The sequence below is a fragment of the Elephantulus edwardii genome, unplaced genomic scaffold, assembly GCF_000299155.1.
Source record: "Elephantulus edwardii isolate Elephantulus edwardi_28Jun2011 unplaced genomic scaffold, EleEdw1.0 scaffold00168, whole genome shotgun sequence".
Classification (NCBI taxonomy): Eukaryota; Metazoa; Chordata; class Mammalia; order Macroscelidea; family Macroscelididae; genus Elephantulus; species Elephantulus edwardii.
The window spans coordinates 6,459,697-6,484,328 of NW_006399918.1; the positions used below are offsets into that span (position 1 = coordinate 6,459,697).

Genomic DNA, 24,632 nt, shown 5'->3' on the forward strand with positions numbered 1-24,632 from the left:
GCTCAGAAACCTTGCCTCCAAGGAGCAGCCCAGTTTAACCATCTCTAGGATGAATCTGTTTGTTTTCTTAGCAGTCCATGGTACCCTCAATACTCTTCTTCTACACCAAAGCTGAAAGGCATCAATTCTCCTTCTAGCCTCCCTAGTCATTGTCCAACTCTCTGATGCATAACGACTGGTAGAAAGACCATGGTCTGTATCAGATGCACCTTAGTCTCCAGAGAGACACTATTGCTCTTCAGTACTTTAGAGAGGTCCCTAACAGCAGACTTTCCCATCGCAATATGTCTTTTAATTTCAGAGGTTTTGTTTCTCTAGAGAAACCAGACTAAATCACCATCTCTGCCTCAATCTCACCCAGACAAAAGATTCAAGTGCTTGTATAAGTGAGCCATGGAATAGCCAAGAGGTCAGATGACCTGAGAGTAATTGGAGGAAACATGATGAAGTTTCATCTTTCATATTTTGGACATGTAGCAAGGTGAGGAGAAAGACATTATGCTTGGAACGATGAGAGGTCAGCAAAGGAGAGGAAGACCTCCAAAGAGATGGATTGACACAGTGACTTCAGCAATGAGCTAGAGTGTTTCAGAGAAGGTGAGAATGTCACAGGATAGGACTGGGTTCAGGTTGGCTGTTTATAGGGTGTCACTATGACTTGTACTCGACTTGATGGCACCTAACAGCAACAACAATAATTTGTTGAATACCTAATCTCCACATGTATTATTCTCTAACCTTTACAATACTTGGTGTTTATTGTTGTTAGTTCCTGTTGAGTCACTGCTAACCCATGACAATTCCATGAACAAGAGAATAAAACATTACTTGGTCCCGTACTATTTTTACGATTGTTGATATATTCATCTGTTGTTGCAGCAACCATGTGTTTAAAAGACTCATTTTCCAGCACTATATAGGACAATATTCCTCTACAATCTATATGGTTTTCACTGATTAATTTTCAGAAGTAGATTACTAGGATTTATCTTCCAGTTAATATGTTTCATCTACAAGTTTCACTGAAACTTGCCTACCTTAAGTGATCCTGCTGGTATTTAAAGTATCAGTACACAGTTCCCAGCATCATAGCAATATGCAAGCAGTACAGTAAATGAACAGATGAGTGGTGGATAACACTCCTCGAAGATTTGTTGTTATGTGCCATCGGGTCACTTGTGACTCATAGTGACCCTACGTAGAACAACCCTGCTCTATCCCTTGCCAATCTCACTGTCTCCGACATTCCTATCCCCATTACCTTAGTGACAGAATCAATCCATCTTAACAAGGGTCTTTCTCTCCTGTGCCGTCCCTCCACTCTCCCAAGCATGATGTCCCTCCCCAAGGACTATAGTCCCTCCTTCCAACATGTCCAAAGTATGTCAGATGAAGCTTCAGAATCCTTGTATCTAGGGAGCAGGCTGGCTTCACCCTCTCCAGGACGAACTTGTTTGTTCTCCTAGCAGTCCATGGTATATTCAATACTCTTCTCCAGCACCAAAGCTCAAAGGCATCAACTCCCATTCTAGCATCCCTAAACATTGTCCAGCTCTCTGATGCATAGCAAGTAATGGCAAAGACCATGGCCTGTATCAGGCACACCTTACTCTCCAGACTGACATTGTTGTTCCTCAATACCTTGGAGAGGTCTCTGACAGCCGACTTTCCCAATGAAATTTGTCTTTTATTTTCCTGGCTGCTGGTACCAAGAGTATTGATTGTAGAGCCAAGCAAACTGAAGCTGTCAACAATCTCAATCTCTTCACCATCCATCCTGATGCTGCCAGTTGGCCCAGTAGTGAGAATCTTTGTGCTCTTGATATTGAGCTTCAATCCATATTGAAGGCTACAATCCTTGACCTTCTGCAGCAAGGGCTTCAGGTCCTCCTCCCGTTCCTCTCAAAGTCAGCCACAGTTTGGTGTGATCCATACAGTCAAATGCATTTGCATAGTCAATGAAACACAGATAGACATTCCTGTGATACTCTCTGCTTTCAGCCGAGACTCATCTGACATTAGCAATAGTATCCTTAGTGCTGTGGACTCTTCTAAATCCAGCCTGCACTTAGGGCCATTCTCTGTTCATGTGCTGTTCTAGAAGGTCGGCGTTATAATTTGTCTCACAGTGTAAATGAAGTTCAATGTCAAGTACTGTATGTCCAGAAGAAATAGGATCAAGCAGACTTTATAAGATCCCCCCCCCTCCCCGCATCTCAATGCCTCCCTTTGGCAGATTGCCTTTCCTTTGGTCCTGATCAGGTGTCCTCTAGGGGAAGTAACATCCTTCTTTAAAGATGTTCCTGCGGTGTGGCTGGGATTGTTTGTTGTTGCATACTGTCAAGTTGGAATTGACCCATAGCTGACCCTTCAGAGAGTTTTCAGAGACAATAAATCGCACAGGAGGAGATTGTCCATCCTTCTCCACAGAGCAGCTGGTGGATAGAAATCTTTGCCTTTGGGGATTGCAGTGCAGCTTTTTACCATTTGGCTGCCAGAGCTCAAAATTATACGTAATAAGAAGATCTCTTCTCTATATTTTATTAAAATCTTTCTTGTTGGAGTTAAATAGGGATGACACTAAAGAATAAATTCATCACTTTTGTGATCTTGCTTTGATATTTTTTTCACTTTCACCCACTGTCCTTGGGGCTTAATAACCTCTCTCTCTCTCTCTCTCTCTCTCTCTCTCTGTCTCTCCATTAAAATCACAATTAAAATACAATTTTATTTAGAAAAAAAACCCCCTACAGTCTTTAATATGGATTACATCTCAAAATCAGGAAGACAAAAATCTTCACCACTGGATCAATAGGCAACATTATGCTAGATGGAGGAAAACTGGAGTTGTCAATGATTTTATCTTATTTGGATCAACAGTCTCTTGAAACTACTAGTCAAATCAAAAGGTGAATTGTGCTGGGAAAATCTGTTGTTGGGTATCTCTCCAAAGTACTAAAGAGTGATGACGCCAGTTCAAAAACGAAGGTGCCTAAGTTTAAAACTAAAGTTCCTAAGTTTAAAAACTAAGATTCAGGATCACTTGCTATGCATCTGAGAATTGTGCGATGAATAATGATGACAGAAGAAAACATTACTGCCTTTGAGTTGTGGTGCTGGAGAAGAGCACTGACTATCCTACAGAATGCCAAAATAAGTGAAACGAAACAGATATGTCTTTTAATGGAACAAGAGGAGTCAAACCCCACTCAGTCCAGAGAGGTCCTGGGAGTGGTTGAGGTCTTGTTTCTCTTCTCTCCTTGACCTTTCTCTTCTCCCCTTCATCATTTTCTCTTCGCCTTACCTTCCTTCTATCCTTCTTTTTACTTGAACTTTCTCTGAGGCCTACCATCATTCCCAAGGATATTTTTTTGCCCCTGAAGCTCTGCCACCAACCTGAGGAAACTGGTGCTTCGGGTCTTTGTTCTTTAAAAGAGAGAAGAGAAAAAAAAAGTTATTTTAATCAAACTTTTTCATTAACGGTAACCAGAGGCTGTATTTCTCTTGGGGAGAGACTCAAGGGAAACAAATGCAATACTAGGAGTGGATATGGTACAAATGGTTAATTGCACTAGGACACTAACTGAAAAAAAAATCTTGAAGCCTCAAGTCCATCAGAAGAAAGATCTGATAATCTATTACTAATAATTTAGCCACTGAAAACCAATGGAATGTAGTTCTACTCTTAGCACATGTGGAATTTTATTTGTCAGAATTGACTAGAGAGCAATTGATTATTTTATTTCGCCAGTTAATATACAGTTAAATTTACACAACCCTAGAACGTTACAGGTGTGGTGGGAGGACGTGGAGTGGAAACTCAGAAACCATTTGCCACAGCTTCGTCACTATCCAGCTATAGGGTTTTGAACAAGTTGGTTAAACATTCTAAGTTTCTGGTTTGCTTTTTTTTTTTTATCTGTGAAATGAATCTTATTGTGGACTTGCTTCACAAAGCTGTTATGGAAGATTCATTGAGAAGATGGACATAAGGCACTATTCAAATGTCTGGTATTTAATCAGTACTTAATAAATGTGCAATCAAATAAGATAAAGGGGACCTCTACAGACATGCCCCCCAAAATCAGGTGTACTAGGAAGCTAGGTTAAGGTAAAAGGATCTCAAATATTATAAAGAGCAAGGAGATAAAACTCAGTCAGAGCCTCTGTTAAGATTTCTTCTCCTCTTGACTATCTGGACCCAGACCCTCTTCCAGGCATGGATGAAAAAAGAAGGTCTACTTTATAAATTCCAATTCTGTAAAGACTCTTTTAAACCACACATTGTTCTTTTCAAACATCTTAATCCAAGGTGTTTTCTATCCCACAGAAGTACTAAGATCTTATTTTGCCACTCAAAGAAATTAAGTATCTGGGAGGCATTCAGAAGCTTTGAAGATAAAAAAGTGAAGGACTGGAGAAATCAGAGAAGTACCTGAGCCTGAATCTTGGAGTAAATGGTGCTGCTTTCTCCAGAGGGATTCTGCTCTTGTCCTCGTTCCTGTTCCTGCTCTCGATCCTGCACAAGATGCTGAAGAGGGCGTGTGTAATAATATGAAGTCTGTCCAGGTTTGGGTAAAACTCAAAAGAGACAGCACAAAGATAGGATCCTGGGAGCAAGGTAGCAGGGCTTAAAAGCTCTTCCTCAATGTTTAGCCCCAGAAAGTGGAGGGAGAGAAAGTAACAAGAGCAGACTAACAGTGGAGCAAAATATTAAGGAGGTGTATGTCCCTGGTGTGATGACATTGCTTCAAGCCTTGTTACCCAGTGGCACTCCTGTCACTGGCTTCAGTAACTTTAAAGCCTTTCCTTTCATTTTCCGAGTTCTCAACCAAGTTTACCACATAAATACTAAGTGTGAGTATAAATACTGAAGAGTTTTGTAACTCTTTGTAACATTCATTCAAGCAGAACAGAAGTCAAAACACTCCACGAGCCCCAAAAGACCTGGGCTGAAGACAAGCCAAAGACCACGGAGAGACCTGCCAGTGGGCACGGCCAGGAAGCTCTTGTGGTTGAAAAACCGTATCCTGAGTAATTCTTGGTCTTAGATTATAACCTAGTACTTCCATAAAACCCCCACAGTTCTAAGTATTGTCTGTGAGTTTGGTGTGACCATTGTAACTAATTATCAAACCCAATAGAGAAGTACTGTAGGAAGGGGGCGTGGTATCAGAACATGTAAAGAGATTGGAAAGGAAGTATGCCTGACCTTGTAATAAATGACCTTGGGCTATTGATCTTGATATTTCTTCCCATTTGTGACTTTATAGTAGGTCAGATACTGGCATGCCATTATTACATTTCTATATCCTTCTGTGGCAGGCAGAGAGCGAAGGGAAAGGTTCTCAGAGGGGCCCATGCTGGATGGACTGACCTTGTGCTAAGCCAGTTACTCCTTTCCTCACCTTAGTTAGACTCAGGCATCTTCTTCTTCTTCTTTTTTTTTTTTTAAATAAAAGGGCAAGAAACAACTACAAAACTGCTGTGGTTTGCTTGGCCAAACAGGCAAGGTTTTCCCCAGTGTAGGCAAAGATCAAAAAGAGCTGACACAACTTTTTGGATACAAGAAAATATCAACACATTCAATTAAATTCAAGATGGCTGGATGCACCCTGAGGCTCAACGGGGCTGGTGAAGTGTAAAAGACAAAGGACTCCAGCAGCAGCATTATTCTGCCCTACTTTTTTGTTTCTATTGTACTCTATTTCTTCTCAAAAGCTACTTTCTGCCTCACAAGGCCACATCTTCTTGTTTTCCCCTTTCCCCTTTGTTTTAATTTTTCCTCTATAAAAAGCTAGGATATTTATGGACAATAAATTGTTGGGAGAAGATTGCAGACTACTTTGGGAAGACAATAGTCTGGTTCTATTTGTCTTCCTGCTATGAACAGTCATCCACCCAAAAATATCTTCCAAAGAAGTTGAGAGAAACTCCAGTCCCTAGGGTTCCCTACTTGATTTCTGTTGATTTGTGGATGGTTGATAAGTTCATAAGTTGTCAGACATTCCTCTGATCTGTTACCTATGGGAAACAGGAAGCAAAGAACAGAGTTGCAAAAAATCCACAAGGATCATCTTGCCCAGGTTTCTACTTCTAACAGGTTCCACCTCCATCCCAGCTGACCAAACCATTGAGAAAAATTCCAAGAAGGAGGGAGGCTAGTGTTTCTTCCCAGGATACATCTCCATATATATCCAAAGAATATAAGGGTAGTAATCAACCATCGCACAAAAGGTGTTGGGGCAGGGCCAACCCTACACCAGCCACCTGCAGATAAACATGCACATTGGAGATTAGACCAAAAGCGCTCAGGTGACCACTAAAAAGTACATGAATTGGAGAAAAGGAGTCAAGCCACTGCTGCTTCTCACCCTGAAACTGTGAGCACACACACATATCCCACAATGTCTAAGGAAAGGTAATTATTGCACTTCCAGTCATTATACCAACACTTCAGGCACCAACACCTCTTTGGAAACTTCAACTTACGTGGCTGCTTCCTTTTCCTCCACCACACAAAGAAGCCAGTGAGGATGGCAAGGAAGAGTATGACTAGTGGAACCACGATGATCACCACAAGGATCTGAAACTGGAAATCTGAGGAACACAGAAAGCCAGAGGACTGAGAGTTCATCCCTCCTTCTGCCCCGTCGCTTCTGTCTGATGCACAGACCATCGCAAAACCCATGCTCCTTTCTGGTGCATCTGTTCTCTACATGCCCTGTGGATTCATCATTAAGCTTACCTCTCTCTACTCAGTTGGGAAACTTTCTTGCAGTAAGTCCTAGAGTTTTAATGTTAATAACTGGCACACTTGGATTAAATTCAGATTTTATTACGTAAACTGTGTTCCGTTGTTGTTGTTGTTATGTGCCGTCGAGTCGCCTGCCACTCATAGTGACCCTATGTACAACAGCCCTAAACTTCACCCTATCCTGTGCCAATCTCACTGTCTCCAACACACCTACCCCCATTACCCCAGTCACTGAATCAATCCCATTAAGGATCTTCCTCTCCTGCGCTGTTCCTCCACCCTCCCAAGCATGATGTCTCTCTCCAAGGACTGGTCCCTCCTTGCAACATGTCCAAAGTATGTCAGATGAAGCTTCAGACTCCTTGCCTCCAATGAGCAGCCTGGCTTCACCCTCTCCAGGACAAATCTGTTTGTTTCCCTAGCAGTCCATGGTATATTCAACACTCTTCTCCAGCACCACAACTCAAAGGCATCAATTCTCCTTCTATCATCCCTAGTCATTGTCCGGTTCTCTGATGCATAACAAGTGATTGCAAAGACCATGGCATGTATCAGGCACACCTTGGTCTCCAGACTGACATCATTGCTGTTCAGCACTAAAGTGCTGAAGTGTGCCTTTGAGCAAATTAATTCTCTAAGCCTCCGTTTCCTTACCCTATGAAAGAGAAATGTATTTACCTATGGGTATTATATGCATGAATTAATCTATATTAAGGGAACTCTTATAACCTACTGGTAAAATGTTGCACTGTCAACTCAACAGTGATGTGGTTCAAATCTGCCAGCTTCTCTGTGGAAGAAAGATGAGCAATCTCCTCCCCTGCAATTTACAACCTCTGAAATCCCTATGCAGAGTTAGATATGAGTCAGTTCTGATGCCACAGAACAGGAAAACAATGTATGCAAAGTGTCTATCATGGTAAAATTTACATCAATCCATTCATTTGTTTTAAGCTCAAATATTTGCTGTGTGGTTAGTATGAGCCAAGCATCCCTTTCATTTCACCTTCCTCCTTCTCTTGCCTTCATTGTTCTTCCTTATTTGAACTTCTGCATGTTAAGATGTTGCCATGAATGTGATCTGATATATGATCCAACCAACAAGACAGAAGAGAAAGGAATTAAATGTCTCAGGTGGGTGTTGACTGGGTTCTTGACAGATATTATTCAGTCTTACCTGTGAGGTACTTATTATTGTCATTACCATTTTACCCAAAGGAAAAAATGAGGCTCAGAGAACTAGTGAATGATGAAGTCCATTCAGGACTCCAAAAGCCAGTGCCCTTATAACCATACATGTTGCCTAAACTTTAATTTCTTTCTTCTTGCCTGCAAGTACTTAGTTTTATTTCCCCAAACTGAGTATAACATCCTTAAATGATGAAGATCACATATTGTGGTGTTTTTCCTGTAATGGTCATGCTGATAGTTTATCCAATATTTGTTTATATATTTAAACAAAGACATACAATCGAAATAAAAGGTGGTACAAACTTAATTCAGGACAATTCCCTGAATGAATATAAGTATAAACTAAGAAGAACTAACTATCCTGAGGTTTGTGGTGGATGGTTTAGAGCAAGCACACCATATGGCTTGGGGGAAACTATCACATAAAATAAGGGAGGAGACTTCCATCAATGTCTCAGAGTAATAAACAATAGTCATGAACCATTGCAAGACTGTGACTCAGCAAAAACTATGCACTCCCTAATATAAAAGGAAAACCTACCTCTCCCAGGAGAAGGTTCTCTATGGGGATAAAATCCTACCCAGACTAGAGCAGTCCTTGCTTTACTGGGATTGTGTGCTTAAGGCCAAGACCATTGAGTAATGCAAGGAACTGGGCAATGCAGCCTAGAATCTGCTAATAGCTCTCCCTTTAACACAAGCCTGGTTGTGGAGCTCAACACCTGGAGCCCTAGTGGTAGCCCAAAGGAGCCTGCTTACTCTGATGATCACTCCCACATCCCTGTGTGAGGTTGAAGGTGTGGTTTCTCCAGCTGACAGGGTTGCTGATGTTGCAGGTGTACGTGCTCCAGTTACCACCATCTATTTGTTCCACCAAGTGTGTGTGGTTCCTCCACGTCTGGATCAGTTTGCTCTCATTGTACCAAGTGTAGCTCACACTTTTATTATTGAATGCCAAGCAGGATAGAGTCACTTGGCACATCCCGCTATCCAGGGTCTTCCTTTCTTCCTGCCAGTGGACCTTTCCAACATGATCTGGAAGTAAACATTCCAGTTAGTAAGATGTAAGAAATAAAAGCTCTGTAAGAACCAGGGGAACAGGACAAACTGACCTGGGTACTCACCAAACACAGAAACCTGAAATTTGATTTGGTAATCTATCCCATCGTCACCTGTGAGCTCCAATGTGTAGGTGCCACTGTCCTGGTGCTGAATTTTCTTGATGGAAAGAGTCAAGTCTTTGGACGTAAAATTGAGTGTATTGTTGAAATGTGATCCCAACCAATCTTCGTAAGTTACATTGGCTTTCTTCTGAGTCACTATCACTTGAATGTCTGATTTTGAATCAAACTTTACCTTCCATCTAGCAGAGCGTATCTCTTTTGGAATGTTGCATGGCTTTAACAAAAGAGGTGTTCCAAACAGGCCATTCACATGTTCATCAGGACATAGGCATTCTAGGGGCGAGGGGAAAGAAACTCAGGCTGAAAGTGGCAGTTCTGAGCAATGTGGGTGATTAGAAATAACTTCCCTTAAAGAGAAGAAGAAAGTGTAGAATATGAGTGTGAGCATGAGAAGCCCAGGAGACTAAGAGAACTTTAACCTCATCTGCTTCTGCTTCTTCCCAAGTTCTCTTTTCTGAGTCTGAAGGAGCTCACAGGTCAGTCTGAGTAGCTAAATTCTTTCATGTACTTACTATGTGACAGTTGATTTCTAAATACCTTATATGTTTTAAATATTCATTTTAACAATGACCCCCAAAAGCCTTATCTTCATTTTTCAAGTGAGGAAATGGAATTAGAAAGATCTTAGTAGTGCTCACTTCGGCAGCACATATACTAAAATTGGAACGATACAGAGAAGATTAGCATGGCCCCTGCGCAAGGATGACAAAAAAAAAAAGAAAGATCTTAGTAGATGATCAATGGCACACAGTGGAAAAAAAAATGAGTTTGAAACTCCATCACTTTAGCGAATGAAGTCTGACCCATGATGCCATTAAACATCAGATTCCATGTCTGGAGAGACTCCTTCCCATGTCACTGAGCAATCCCTAGTGGACTGTCAGAGAAAGTGGATGACCAGATTCAGGAGATTAATCTTCCACTATGAATTTATGATTCTTGCCTATGTTTTCTCATATTTTTATTGGGTAAGTTGTTCTCTCTCTTGTCAGCATGTCATATATAATCCTTTCACAACACTGGACACACTGAATTGTGCTCACTATTCATTAATATTTGCCAATTTTGTAGCCACTGGAAAGTGTCCATGAAAATTGCTATCTAGAAAACCATTAGAAATACCCCAGGAAGGGAAAAGGGAATGTCATGAAATCCAGCTGTTAGGGTAACAGAGCTGCTCTCCCTCCCTTTCCCCAGAACAGCCACAGAGATGCACAAAGCAGCAGCTGCAACTCTGTTAATCTCTGTCAGAGATGCAAAACTATTTCACCACCTTTCCCCAGGAATAACTATGTACGACCCCTGGTCTGCTCCCTTATCTTGTGTCAAGTAGCTGTATACATCCGAACTCCCCAATTTCCTAAGACAACATAAAACTCCACTCTAACTTAAATAGTTACTGGTCTCTAGAGTCAGCCCGGCAGTTTCTCCTCAATAGACAGTCTTTCTTGGCCTGAACTGGGTTCTGTCCACCCTTGGCTACTTTACACCAACATTCTTTCATGATAGAAACCCTCAACAATATTGAAATAAAAGCAAAGTTCTTCATTATGATTAAATTTATACTTAAAAACAGCAATAGACAGCATTATACTTAATAGAGAAAGACTAAGAACTTACACCTTGAAATCAGGAATAAGGTAAGGATGTTTGCTCTTGCTATTCCTACTCAGTGTTGTACTGGAAGTCCTACTGAACAACCTTTCTTTAGGTTAACAGCAAATGGGAATGACTACATCATAATGCAGATAGACATCAAAAAATCCATGTCTCTTCATTGCTTATTTCTTAGTATCATATATTTTTACAGAAGCTACTTTTATATTGCTCTCCAGCTCCTAGTTTCTCCTCCAAACTTTCCCTGAAATATCTTCACCAGATAGATTCCCCCCCCCCACCTTGTATTTACTGGGCCATAAAACATAGGTTTTCCTTCCAAAATACTGTTTCTTTTCTCCACTGGCTGCACTTGCTTTGTCTAGAGTAGGCTAAAGCACAGCTGTAGGTTGTAGCTCTACACAGCTCAAATCCCATCATGATTATCAGAAAAAGGAAGCATTGAGATATTCTTTTAAAAAGTTAATTTGTCTGTGGTATAATAAAGTTCTTGTATATGTGCTTTCTAGCCATTCTCTTCTAATTCCTGCCATTCTCTACAAATTATTAAATGTGACTAGGCAAATAAGATGCTGTGATTCACCAAAAAAGGTTTGGAGACCTTGCTAAAAATATAAAGAAATCCTCCTATAGGTTGTTGTTGTTATGTGCCACCGAGTCGCTTGCGACTCATAGCGACCCCATGTACAACAGCCCTAAACTCCGCTCTGTCCTCTGCCAATCGCACTGTCTCTGACACTCCCATCCCAATTATCCCAGTCACTGAATCAATCCACCTCACAGAGGGCCTTCCTCTCCTGCACTGTCCTTCCACCCTCCCAAGCATGATGACCCTCTCTAAGGACCAGTCTCTCCTCACAACATACCCAAAATATGTTAGACGGAGCCTCAGAATCCTTGCCTCCAAGGAGCCACCCGGTTTAACCCTTTCCAGGACAAATCTGTTTGTTTTCCTAGCAGTCCATGGTATTCTCAATACTCTTCTCCAGCACCACAGCTCAAAGGCATCAATTCTCCTTCTATCTTCCTTGGTCATTGTCCAACTCTCTGATACATAACAAGTGATTGCGAAGACCCTGGCCTGTATCAGACACACCTTAGTCTCCAGAGAGACACCATTGCTCTTCAGTACTTTGGAGAGGTCCCTAACAGCAGACTTTCCCATGGCAATGGGCCTTTTAATTTCCTGGCTGCTGGTGCCAAGACTGTTGACTATGGAGCCAAGCAAACTAAAGCTGTGTACAATCTCAATCTCTTCACCATCCATCCTGATGCTGCCAATTGGTCCAGTGGTGAGAATCTTTGTCTTCTTGACATTGAGCCTCAATCCATATTGTAGGCTGCAGTTCTTGACCCTCTGTAGCAGGTGCTTCAGGTTCTCTTCAGTTTCAGCAAGCAGGGTTGTGTCATCTGCATAACGCAGATTGTTGATAAATCGTCCACCAATCTTGACCCCACATTTCTCCTCATAGAACCCAGCCTCCCGGATAATCTGTTCTGCATATAGGTTGAAAAGGTATGGAGATAGGATGCATCCCTGACGTATACGCCCTTTCCAATTTTGAACCATGCAGTGTTCCCTTGCTCTGTTCTGATGACTGTCTCCTGGTCCAAGTAGAAGTTTCACATTAGAACAATCAAGTGTTCTGGGATTCCCATTCTTCTCAGAGTCAGCCACAGTTTGTTATGATCTACACAGTCAAATGCCTTTGCATAGTCAATGAAACACAGATAGACATTCCTCTGGTATTCCCTGCTTTCAGCCAAGGTCCATCTAACATCAGCTACAATATCTCTAGTACCAAGACCCCTTCTAAACCCAGCCTGGACTTTTGGTAGTTCTGCCATGCAAATAAGATTCATGAAGACTTAACAAAGGGATTGGTCGGCTTTGAAATCTGCTTTGTTTAAAATGAGTATCAGAGGTAGAAAAGGAAGTGTGGACTTCACAATCACTGTGAAGAAGAGATGGGAACACAATCTCTGGTTCTTTGAACCAGATTCTTTCACTGAAAGCCTCCTAGATCCAGTATACAAAGAGAGAATTATAACACAAAAGATGCTTATTTCCAGTGGCAGTGAAATGGTGGCAGCAGAAGCAGCAAAATTGCAACAGCACAATGGGCTTCCCTGGTCCATAGAGCGAGAGTTCTGAGCACCTTCAGGCAGGAGGCTTGCTGGCAGAGCAAGATGTCTCCAATCACTTGTCAGTGGAGCTACCCTTACCAACTCACAAAGTTAGAGAGCTGAAAGCTTTCTATCCCAGGCTTACTGGAGAAGTCAGAGCTAAAGAGATTTATATCAGTCGCCTAAGCAGTGCAAAAGCTGGGAGAGGGGCCACAAACCAAGAGAGGACTGTCTGAGGGCATGAATATGAACAAGCTGTCCTAACTGAAGAACTGTATCTTGCTTCATTCTGGATCCTGAATTGTAACTTCTTATAATTCTCATAGAGTTTTTCATGTTGGGAAAGGTGGAGAGTCAGAGAAAAGAGAATTGGAGTCAACAAAATTGAAAGACATAGTGACTGTAACAGTGAGCTAGAGCATATCATAGTGATGATAGCACAGGCTAGGACAAGGCTCAGATTTGTTGGCTACCAACCATATAATCCTCATACTCCTGAGTATTGTGCAACCTCTATGAGGCCATGCCAGAGAAGCACAGAATGACATGAAAGAGATAGCTAGCATCCAAACTGGTAAAATATTAGAAAAAGAAGATAATTGTTTTGAGTTAATGCTGAAGCTGATTCTCCTCCTCAATTTTTAAGGTGGACTAGGAAGTCTGAGTCTGCCTCCACATCACCATTTCTACTGGGTATCATAGGGACCTGCAATCTTGTAGCTATTCTGGAATTTTGGAAGATTTGGCACACTCTAGAAAATTGTCACTTTTAACTTGTGAGATCTGACCTCACTCCAGGTGGTTTATAAAATGAAGACGTATTGAATGTGCAATTAGCATCAGAACAACTGATAAGAGGATTGAGTATATTTGATTAGCCCTACAGTTTTATATCAGAAAAAGGAAGAGAAATTTTTACTTTTCTACCCCAACTCCTTAACTCAGCAAGTGTTTATTGAACACTCTATGTGTTAGACATTCATCTAGGATAGGGTTTCTCAAGCTCAAAACTACTGACAATTGAAGCCAGATAACTTTTTGTTGTGAGTAGAGTGTATATTGTACATTGAACGGACATTCAGCAGTATTCTTGCCCTCTACCCAGTAGAGGCAAATAACACCTCACCACTGGTTGTGAAAATCAAGGAACCTTCTGACATTGCTAAATGGTTGCTGGGAGATGAGGATGTAGGGGAAGAAAATGACAAAACTGGCCCTAGTTGAGAAGCACTGCTTTAGGCATTGAGATGCAAAGTTGAGCAAGACACTCAAACTTCCCGCTCTCATGAAGTTTACCATAAATAAGTGAAAAATTAAACAAAATTCTTTCTGAGAGACAGAAATTCCATAAATAAATTCTCAAAGATAATATTACAGTGACTGGTGGAGTACAGGGAATTTGTTGTTGTTGTTGTTGTTCCATGGCCTGAAAAGAGATTTCTGTCTAAAAAGTTGGCATCTAAATGGAAAAGTAAAACAGATAATGGATCCAGCCAGAGGGAAACTAGAAGAAATATCAGGAAGGGAAATAGCCATTTCAGTGACTCTATGAGGATAGTAGAACAAAGACAATTTTGTATTCATGAATGACTGGATTTAAAAAAAATATGGATATTATTTATGAGTCTTCATTTCCTAGAAGCACCATACCAACTCCTTCATCTACGGAAAATAGAGAGTATAAAGAGACCAAATTACATTGACTCAACTTTTTAAAATTAATTTTAATGAAAGTTTATAGAGACTTCAGAATTCCATTCATTCATTGTTGCACTTTTCTCCCTGACCACCTCCCCCCACCCCCAATTTGCTCTTCTCTTTGAAAAGTAAAAGAAAAATACTTTCATTGTTACACAATCTCTTCACCAAGTCCACTCCACTATGCAGCCTTTATTCTGGACTCCTAACATGACAATAGTGCCTAATCATATATCCCTCTTAAACAATTCTCTCCCTCATCTGTTTCAATGCAGTATTCTTTATTTATTCCCTCTTTCTCAATCTTCCCTCAACCCCAATGTCAATGTCATTTCATAACAGTGGTGCTAGGCAATATTTGTCCTTTTGTGACTGAGATATTTCACTCAGCATAATGTCCTCAAGGGTAACCCATTTTGTGTAATATTTCATGAGTTCCTTGTTTTTCAATGCAGCATAGTATTCCATTGTGTGAATATACCAGAGTTTCTCTATCCATTCATTTGCTGAATGCACTTGGGTTGTTTCCAACTCTTTGATATTGTGAACAAAGCCTGCAAAAAACATGGGTGGGCAGATATCTGCTTGGGTGGCAGTTATGATTCCTTTAGGGTATATTCCCAGTAGTGGAATTGCTGGGTCAAATGGTATTTCTATTCGTAATTTTTTGAGAAAGCACCATACAGTCTTCCATAGTGGTTGCATCATTTTACACTTTCATCAACAGTGAGTAAGGGTTCCAGTTTCTCCACAAGCTCGCCAGAATTTGAGGTTTTCTGTTCTGTTAAATTTTTACTGAGGTCAGATGATATCTTGTAGTTGTATTGATTTGCATCTCTCTTAGAGCTAGGGATTTTGAACATTTCTTCATGGGCTTGTTGGCCTCTGACTGTCTTATTTGGTTAAGTGTCTGTTCACATCCTGAGCCCATTTTTCAATTGGATATTTACCTTTATCTCGTGGTGCTCGAGTGTTTTATAAATTTTATATATGAGTCCCTTTCCTGACATGTCATTACTAAATATTTTCCCCCCAATCTGTGGCTTCCCTCTTTACCCTGTTGGAGAAGTTTTTGGATGTGAATAGAGATTTGATTCTTAGAAGGTCTCATTCATCTATTTTATCCTCTCCTGGTTGTAGATTTTTCAGGATGTTTGGAATATTGTTTATGCTGTGGATTAGGACTTCTGGAGTTCTTCCAAGCTTTTCTTTAATGACGTTTATAGTCCTTGGTTTAGTCCTAGGTCCATGATCTACTTTGAGTTGGTTTTTGTGTATAGAGTGAGGTGTGGCTCTTGCTTGTGTTTTCTGCAGATAGTTTTCCAATTTTACCAGCACCATTTGTTAAAAAGGCTGTTGTTTCCCCACTTAACTGATTTAATCTCCTTGTCAAAAATCAGTTGACCACAGGTAGATGGATTGATTTCTGGATTCTCAATTCTTTTCCATTGATCTATGTGTCTGTCAGAGGTTCTACACAGGGTTTTCAGAAGCTTGCTATTTCTGATGTGTGTGGCCAAGCCTTCTTCCTAGTCTGTCTTAATCTGAATTTTCAGATTTAGAGAAGTATCTGATAGACAGGAGTTTTATAGGGGGGGAAAGAAAGATATTTCCCTAATTGTGGAATTAACCATTAATTTTAGTGTTGTCCCTGCACTTGGCACAAATGTCTTGACCCACTTATTTCCCTGCTCCACCATCCACCAGCATCCCCATCCACTCCTACCCACTCCCTTCAACACCTATCTCCAGTTGTTCAACCCTTGATCTAATAGCTTATATCTGAAGCTTTCTGGGCTTCTGTGATTTGAAACACTTCTGTTGCTGACGATTTCTTATGCTGTGGCCAGTGTCTCTTAAATTTAGTGGTAATGTTTCCCAAACTAGGGTGATGTGTCCTCTTGAACTGATGTATAGATTGTTTTCCTGGTCCAAGGGCCTGCAGCCCTCAGGCCCCAATGGTTCCTGCTCCGCCTTGAGCTCTGGTCTCCTTTACCTGTGGAGTGGGGATTTCTAAGGCCCCTCTGTGCTGCATGGTTCAAAATTGGCAAGGGTGTCTTATCTTCAAACCGTTTCAACGTATATGCAGAACAGATTATTCAGGAGGCTGGGCTCTAGGAGAAGAAGTGTGGCATCAGGATTGGTGGAAGATCCATCAACAATCTGTGTTATGCAGATGACACAACCTCTCTTGCTGAAACCAAGGAGGACCTGAATCGCTTGCTGCAGAAGGTTAAGGACTGCAGCCTTCAGTATCGATTGAGGCTCAATATCAAGAAGACAAAGATTCTCACCACTAGGCCAATTAGCAACACTGGGATGTTGGGTGAAGAGATTGAGATTGTAAACAGCTTTAGTTTGCTTGACTCCACAGTCAACACGCTTGGCACCAGCAACCAGGAAATAAAAAAACATATTGAGAAGGCAAAGTCTGCTGTTAGGGACCTCTCTAGGATACTGAAGAGCAATGGTGTCACTCTGGAGACTAAGGTGCTCCTGATACAGGCCATGGTCTTTGCAATCACTTGCTATGCATCAGAGAAACTGGACAATGACTAAGGAAAATAGAAGGAGAATTGATACCTTTGAGCTGTGGTGCTGGAGAAGAGTATTGAGGGTACCATGGACTGCTAGAAAACAAACAGATTCATCCTGGAAAGGGTTAAACTGGGCAGTTTCTTAGAGGCAAGGATTCTGAAGCTCTGTCTAACATACTTTGGACATGTTGCAAGGAGGGACCTGTCCTTGGAGAGGGATGTCATGCTTGAGAGGGTGAAGGGACAGCGGAGGAGAGGAAGACCCTTTGTGAGGTGGATTGATTCAGTGATTGGGGTAATCAGGGTGGGTGTGTCAAAGACAGTGAGATTGGCACAGGACAGAGCAGAGTTTAAGGCTGTTATACATAGTGTCACTATGAGTCGCAAGTGACTAGATGGCACATAACAAGAACAATATGTGTCTGTAATTATACCAGTACCACACTGGCTTGTCCACCATGGCATGTAGTAGGATTTGAAATCAGGGAGTGAGATGCCTCCTACCTTGTTTCTATTTTTAAGGGGTGCTTTGCTTATTCAGGACCTCTTTACATTCCAAATGAAATTGGAGATTGCCTTTTTCATCTCCTTCAAGAATGGTATTTGTATTGGGATTGCATTGAACATGTAAATTGCCTTTGGTAGTAATGTCATTTTCACAGTATTGAGTCTTCCTATCCATGAGCAAGAGATATTCTTCCACTTCTCCGGGTTTCTTTTTGTTTATTGTAGTAATGTTTTGTAACTTTCTTTTAATAGATCCTTTGTGCTTCTGGTTAAATTTACTCCTAAGTATTTAATCTTGTGATTAGCTATTGTGAGGGGTATTGTTTTTCTTAGCTCCAGTTCTGTGTTCTCTTTGTCACTATAGAAAAATCCAATTGCTTTTTGTATGTTGATCTTGTATCCTGCTACTTTGCTGAATTGGTCAACTATGCCCAATAGTTTTCTTGCTAAGTCTTTAGGGTTTTCTAAGTATACTGTCATATCACCTGCATAGAGAGAAAATTTTACCTCCTCTTTGCCAATTTGGATACCTCTTATTTCCTTCTCTTGCCTTATTGCTATTGCTAAGACTTCCAAGACAATATTGAATAGGAGAGGTGATAGTGGGCATCCTTGCCAAGTTCTTGTTCTCAAGTGGAATGCCTTTAATCTCTCTCCATTGAGAACAATGTTGGCTCTTGAGTATGCATACATACTTTTCACTTGACACCAACAATGATATCTCTTGTGCTACTGCATCTTTTAAATCCTGTTTAATCTTCTGGAAGTTCCCTAACCATGTACTGTTCTAGCCATTTTTTAATGATCTCTTTACCGGGATAACTTAGATAGACCATAGTAACAAGGGGGGGGGGGAAGGAAAAGGAAACACAACAAAATAGCAGCAATAAAACCTAGCTTGTCAATAATCACATTTAATGTAAATGGTTAAAATGTAGTAGTCAAGAGAAAAACAGAAGCAGAATGGATTAAAAAAAACCACAAATCAACATATTGCCTAAAAGATATACATAAAAAGTAGGAAAAAGATAGGCTAAAAGTCAAAGGCTGGAAAAAATATACCAAGCAAATGGCACTCACAAAAAAACAGGAGCAGTGATCTCTGATAAGATAGATTTCAGGATGAAAAATCACAATAAAAGATAAGGATGGACACTATACAATAATTCAAGGCACAAAAGATCAAGAAGACATAACCTTGGTCAACATTTATGCACCAAATTATTGTTGTTGTTGTTGTTATGTGCTGTCAAATCGCTTGCTACTCATAGCAACCCTATGTACAACAGCTCTAAACTCTGCTCTGTCCTGTGCCAATCTCATTGTCTCCAACACACTCATCCCGATTGCCCCAGTTACCAAATCAATCCATCTCCCAGAGGGCCTTCCCCTCCTGCGCCTATCCTCCATCCTCCCAAGCATGATGTCCTTCTCCAAGGACCGGTCTGTCCTTACAACATGACCAAAGTATGTCAGACCTTTAAAGCCTCGGAATCCTTGCCTCCAAGGAATAGCCTGGTTTAACCCTCTCCAGGATGAATCTGTTTGTTCTCTTAGCAGTCCATGGCACCTTCAGCACTCTTCTCCAACACCAAAGCTCAAAAGCATCAATTCTCCTTCTATCCTTTTGGTCATTGTCCAGCTCTCTGATGCATAACAAGTGATTGCAAAGACCACAGCCTGTACTAGACGCACCTTTGTCTCCAGAAACACACCATTGCTCTTGAGTACTTTAAAGGGGTCCTTAACAGCAGACTTTCCCATGGCAATACATCTTTTAATTTCCTGGCTGCTGGTGCCAAGAGTGTTGATTGTGGAGTCAAGCAAACTAAAGCTGTGAACAATCTCAATCTCTTCACCATCCATTCTGATGCTGTCAATTGGTCCAGTGGTGAGAACCTTTGTCTTCTTGACATTGAGCCTCAATCCATATTGAAGGCTGCAGTCCTTGACCCTCAGCAGCAAGCGCTTCAAGGCCTCTTCATTTTCAAAAAGCAGGGTTGTGTCATCTGCATAACACTGATTGTTTATGGATCTTCCACCAATCCTGATGCCACATTTCTCCTCATAGAGCCCAGCCTCTTGGATGATCTCTTCTGCATACAGGTTGATAGACATGCATAATACATGAAACAGAATTAAAGAAAGAAATAGACAATATCACAATAGTGGTAGGGGACTTTAACATACTATCATATAATTTAACATAACATCTCATTAGAGGATAGGTCCATTTAAAAGGAACTTAGCAAAGATGAAGAAGATATAAACTGAACAACCGGGCAACTCAAACTTGTGGATGTATTCAGGGTACTGCACTCAGCAAAAAGTGAATTTGCTTTCTTCTCAAGTACACATGGTGCTTTCTCCAGAATTGATCATATATTGGATACAAAGCAAGCCTCAACAAATTCAAAAACATTGAAATAATATGAAGTATGTTTTTAGACCATAATTCAATAAAACTAGAAATTAAAAACAAGAGCTGCCCATGTGGAAGCTAAATAACATCTTCATAAAAGAAATAAAGACTGGAATTTAAAAGTTTCTTAAAAAATGAAAATACAACAGAACCTCCAATAGTGCTAAAGCAGTCTTCAGGAGATAGTTCATAGCAATAAGCAAATAAATAAAAAAGGAAGACAGAAGAAAAAATAATGACCTAATTTAATGCCTCCATCAAATAGAAAAATAACAATCTAACCCCACAGCCTCTAAGAGGAAGAAAATTGTAAGGGCAAGAGCTGAAACAAATGAGATAGAAAACAGAAAAACAACTGAAACATTAAGATCGGGAGCTTGTTCTGATAAAACGTCAACAAAATCGACAAACCATTGACAAACTTAACAAACGGAAAAAGAAGAAAACTGATAATTAATTAATGATAGAAGTGACATCAAAACAGAACCAAAGAAAATGAAATCTTTGAAGCCAGGCTTTGTCCTTGGAAGCAAGGATTCTGAAGCTCTGTCTGACATATTTTGAACATGTTGCAAGGCAAGATCAGTCCTTGGAGAGGGATGTCATGATTGGGAGGGTGGTAGGACAGCACAGGAGAGGAAGACCCTTGATGAGATGGATTGATTCAGTCACTAGGGTAATGGGGATAAGCATGTCAAAGACAATAAGTTTGGGAAGGGACAGGGCAGGATTTAGAGCTATTATTGTACATAGGGTAGCTATTGAGTTGCAGGTGACTCGATGGCACATAACAACAACAACAATCTGAATATTATGAAAAGCTATACTCTGATAAATTTGAAAACTTGGATGAAATAGACAAATTCCTTAAAACTCATGCCCTACCCAGACTGACATGGATGGCGTGGAACACTTGAACAGACTCACACAAAACCTCCCTTTGACACACACACACACACACACACACACACACACACACACACACACCTGGCCTAGTTGGTTTCATGTTGAATTCTACCAAACATTCAGAGAACATCTACCACCAATTCTACTTACACTCTTTAAAAAAATTAGAAAACGAACACTACAAGAGTTATTCTATAAAGCAAGCATAACCCTAATATAAAAACCATGTAAATTAAACCTAAGACCAATATCTCTCTTGAATATAGATGCAAGCAAACTAAAATCACAAAATCCTGGCCAATACAATCAAACAGTACATTCAAAAATAATTCTGATGACCAAATGAGATTCAAGCAGGTATGCAAGGATAGTTCAACATAAGAAAAATAAGCAACGTAATTCATTACATTAGCAAAGTAGAGAACAAGAACCACACGATCCTCTCAAGTGGCACTGAAAAGGCATTTGACAAAATCCAGCACCTCTTCCTGATTTAGACACTCAGCAAAGTAGGAATAAAAGGGAATTTCCTCAATATAGTAAAAAGTACATGTGCAAAACCAAGAGTAAATATAATTCTCAGTGGAGAAATACTAAAAGCATTTTCGTGACAAGGATGCTCACTGTCACCATTTCTACTGAATATTGTATTGAAGTACTTTCTAAGGCAATACAACAAGAGAAGTAAATATAAGGCATTCATATTGACAGAGAGATATTAAACTGTTGGTTTATGCAGATGATATGATAGTGTACACACACACACACACACACACACACACACACACACACACACACACAACCCAAACCCAAACCCAAGGACTTAACAAAAAAACAACCTGTTATAAATAGTGGACCAATTTAGTAGTGTCAAGATACAAGATCAATATCCAAAAATCAGTGGGATTCCTCTACAATAACAAAGAAAACTCAGAAAAGGAAACCAAGAAAACAACACCATTTATAATACTTAACCACAAAATTAGATACTTGCAAATAAACCTAACAAGAGACACAAAAGACCTTTATAAGGAAAACTACAAAACACTGTTATTGTTTGTTGTTAGATGTCATCAAGTCATAGACAACTCATAGCGACCCTATGAACGAAAGGCCTGAGCACTCTTCGCACATAGAGTTTCCGGAGGCAAGCCATTTCGGAAGTGGATGCTGCTCCTGCTTCCAGTACAAAACACTACTGGGATAAATAATAAGAGATCTAAATAAATGGGAAGATGTTCCCTGTTCATTAATAGAAAGACTCAATATAATGAAAACGACAAACCTAGCAAACAAAAATTTATTTTTCAAGGAGATAGAAAAAGCAATTGGCATGTTTATTTGGAAAGGAAAGAGATCCTGAATAAGCAAAGCATTTCTGTAAAACAAAAATGAAGTGGGAAGCATAGCAAACACCTACCACACAGCACTTATGACCCAAACAGCATGGTACTGTTTCAATGATAGACACATAGACCAATGGAACAGAATTGAGGACCCAGAAATTAACCCATCTCCCTACAGTCAACTGGTACTGGACAACAAAACAAAAATCAATGAAATGGGGAAATGACAACCTGTTCAACAATGGTATTGGCGAAACTGGACGTCTACCTGCAGAAAGCTGAAGCAGGATTCACATCTCATGCCATAAACAAAAATCAATTTAAAGCAGATAAGAGACCCAGAGATAAATCCCAAAATCTTAAAAATTATGAGACAGATCCAAGATGGCGGTGGAGGTGGAGACAACGTGGTGAGCTGCAGGAGCAGTGGACCACTTGGAGGAAGGTCACTATGGCCTTCTACAGACCTCTGTTTATTGATAACTGAACAGTTAAAACAGTTGATGACTGGTCTTCAGTGAAGATCAAGGCTGAACAACAGGAATTCAAGGATTCCCAAGAAGGAATGGGTGAGTCCCGCAGCTCCCAGCCCCCTGCTGCCGAGCCCGCACCGCACTGCCACCACAGCAGCTCCATGAGGCTCCTGCTGCCAGAACCCAGGGATTCCCTCACCCAAGGTGGGATGGTAGGCACCGGACCTCCCCAAGACTGGTGTAGCGGAGCTGCCACACTGCCACAAAGTGGACTTGTTCTGGGGAGAATTCTTGGAGCCAAGATGGAGGCGGCAGGAGAAGCAGGCGGCCACCTGTGGGAGATGCGCCCCCGGAGGCCTGCAGGTTTGGGTTTCCTTGGACAGGCCAGAGAAGAAGATCACTGATACAATGGATTGTTGAAAGTCACCGTGAATTGTCTACTTGATGACACTTAACAGTGGCAGCATGTCCAAGAGGACCGGCATCCTAAATGCACCACATATTTTTATCTGTTGAATGCTTCTGCCAAAAGCTAATTAGACCTGGGAGGAGTCTGTTCACAACTCTCAGGTTCCCTTTGCCATTTATAAAGGGTGAGGGCAGTGACACCTACTTCAAATTACAGTATGACCATTTATGGGGGAGTAAAAGTGGTAGTGCTGGAATTGGGGACACTGTCCCTGGCTACATAGTCTTCGGTCAGGCGAGGGGTCCAGACTGGGGTGGGGACAATTGGAGGGGAGGTGTACCAGCCAACCCCTTGGTGGGGGGGCTGCCCTGCTCGGGACACACCATCTTCAGCCCCCTGCTCGGGGCGAGCCATCACGGCCCTCAGGGTGAGCTCCTCAGTCCCCATCTGACCCCTGGATAGAAAAAAATGCCTAGAGTATTCAGAGAATTTTATCTAGGCTACGTTCCACCACCCTCTCCCCCAGTAAACCTGAAAGTAACACTCCCAAAGCCCTTCTATTTGTAACTCACAAGTCTGTTCTCTTTCCTATAGGTAACCTTAACACTGAGTTTTACTCCAGACCTGATCCTGAACCCAGTGCCAGTGACAAAAAGGAAATAAAACTGACAGCTAAGGAAGCAAAGGAGGGTGGAGCCTCTGGGTTCAACCAGTCATCCCCACTGGACCCACCTGTGAAAACACTTTGCAGTCCAGAGAGGAGAAAATGTCAGGAAAATATCTTCTAACAGAACAAGAAGGCAAACAGCTTTAACCCAAGACCACTAGTAAGGTGATAAAGTGTCCTCCCTTTCCTGCTTCACATCTATGCCCCTGTTCAGCATGAAGAAGCCAGAGAGTCCGTATCCAGTTCCCAAATCAATAAGTCAGTTGGTTTAATCACCATTGGAATATGTTTACCATTCCCCTGTAGCATCTGGTCCCCCATGGATCCTTTTCATTTCCTTCACCTGCTCCCCCCACCAACCAAATTGTGCAGCTCTGCAACTGCACCCCTGCAATTTTCATCCTTGCCCATCTTCACCCTTCTGCCCCCAACCCTCACCTCCTTGTACCCCCAATATGTTTTTCCCAATAAAATTTTTAAAAAAGATATATGATTGGGTATGACAAGAGTCCAGAATGAAGGTTGCATAGTGGAGTGTACATGGGGCAGGGCAGGGTGAGGGGGGTTGTATACCAATGAAAGAATTTTTCTTTTACTTTTCAAAAAGAAGATCAAACTGGGGAGGGGTGTGGTCAGGGAGAAAAATGCAACAATGATGAATGGAAATCCAAAATCTCTGTAAATTTTCGTTAAAAGTAATAAAATAAAATAAAAAAAGAAAAAATTATAAGAGACAAATTGGAACCAAACTTAGAAGGCCTAGCCTAGGGCATAAATAGCTTGGCAAATAC

At 41.1% G+C, this 24,632-nt stretch overlaps 1 protein-coding gene across 1 annotated transcript in view; it reads right to left on the reverse strand.

Moving 5' to 3' along the window:
- CD244 (CD244 molecule, natural killer cell receptor 2B4) overlaps positions 1-23,588 on the reverse strand; it is a 55,548-nt gene extending 31,960 nt beyond the window's left edge. Inside the window, exons 1-7 of the mRNA XM_006895540.1 lie at positions 23,558-23,588; positions 22,965-23,139; positions 9,073-9,311; positions 8,708-8,983; positions 6,493-6,600; positions 5,957-6,024; positions 4,436-4,519 (exon numbers count right to left, since the gene is read on the reverse strand). Of these exons, the coding sequence (XP_006895602.1) occupies positions 4,436-4,519; positions 5,957-6,024; positions 6,493-6,600; positions 8,708-8,983; positions 9,073-9,311; positions 22,965-23,139; positions 23,558-23,588 (981 nt within the window). The remainder of the gene's footprint in view (positions 1-4,435; positions 4,520-5,956; positions 6,025-6,492; positions 6,601-8,707; positions 8,984-9,072; positions 9,312-22,964; positions 23,140-23,557) is intronic.
- Positions 23,589-24,632: the final 1,044 nt, after the last annotated feature.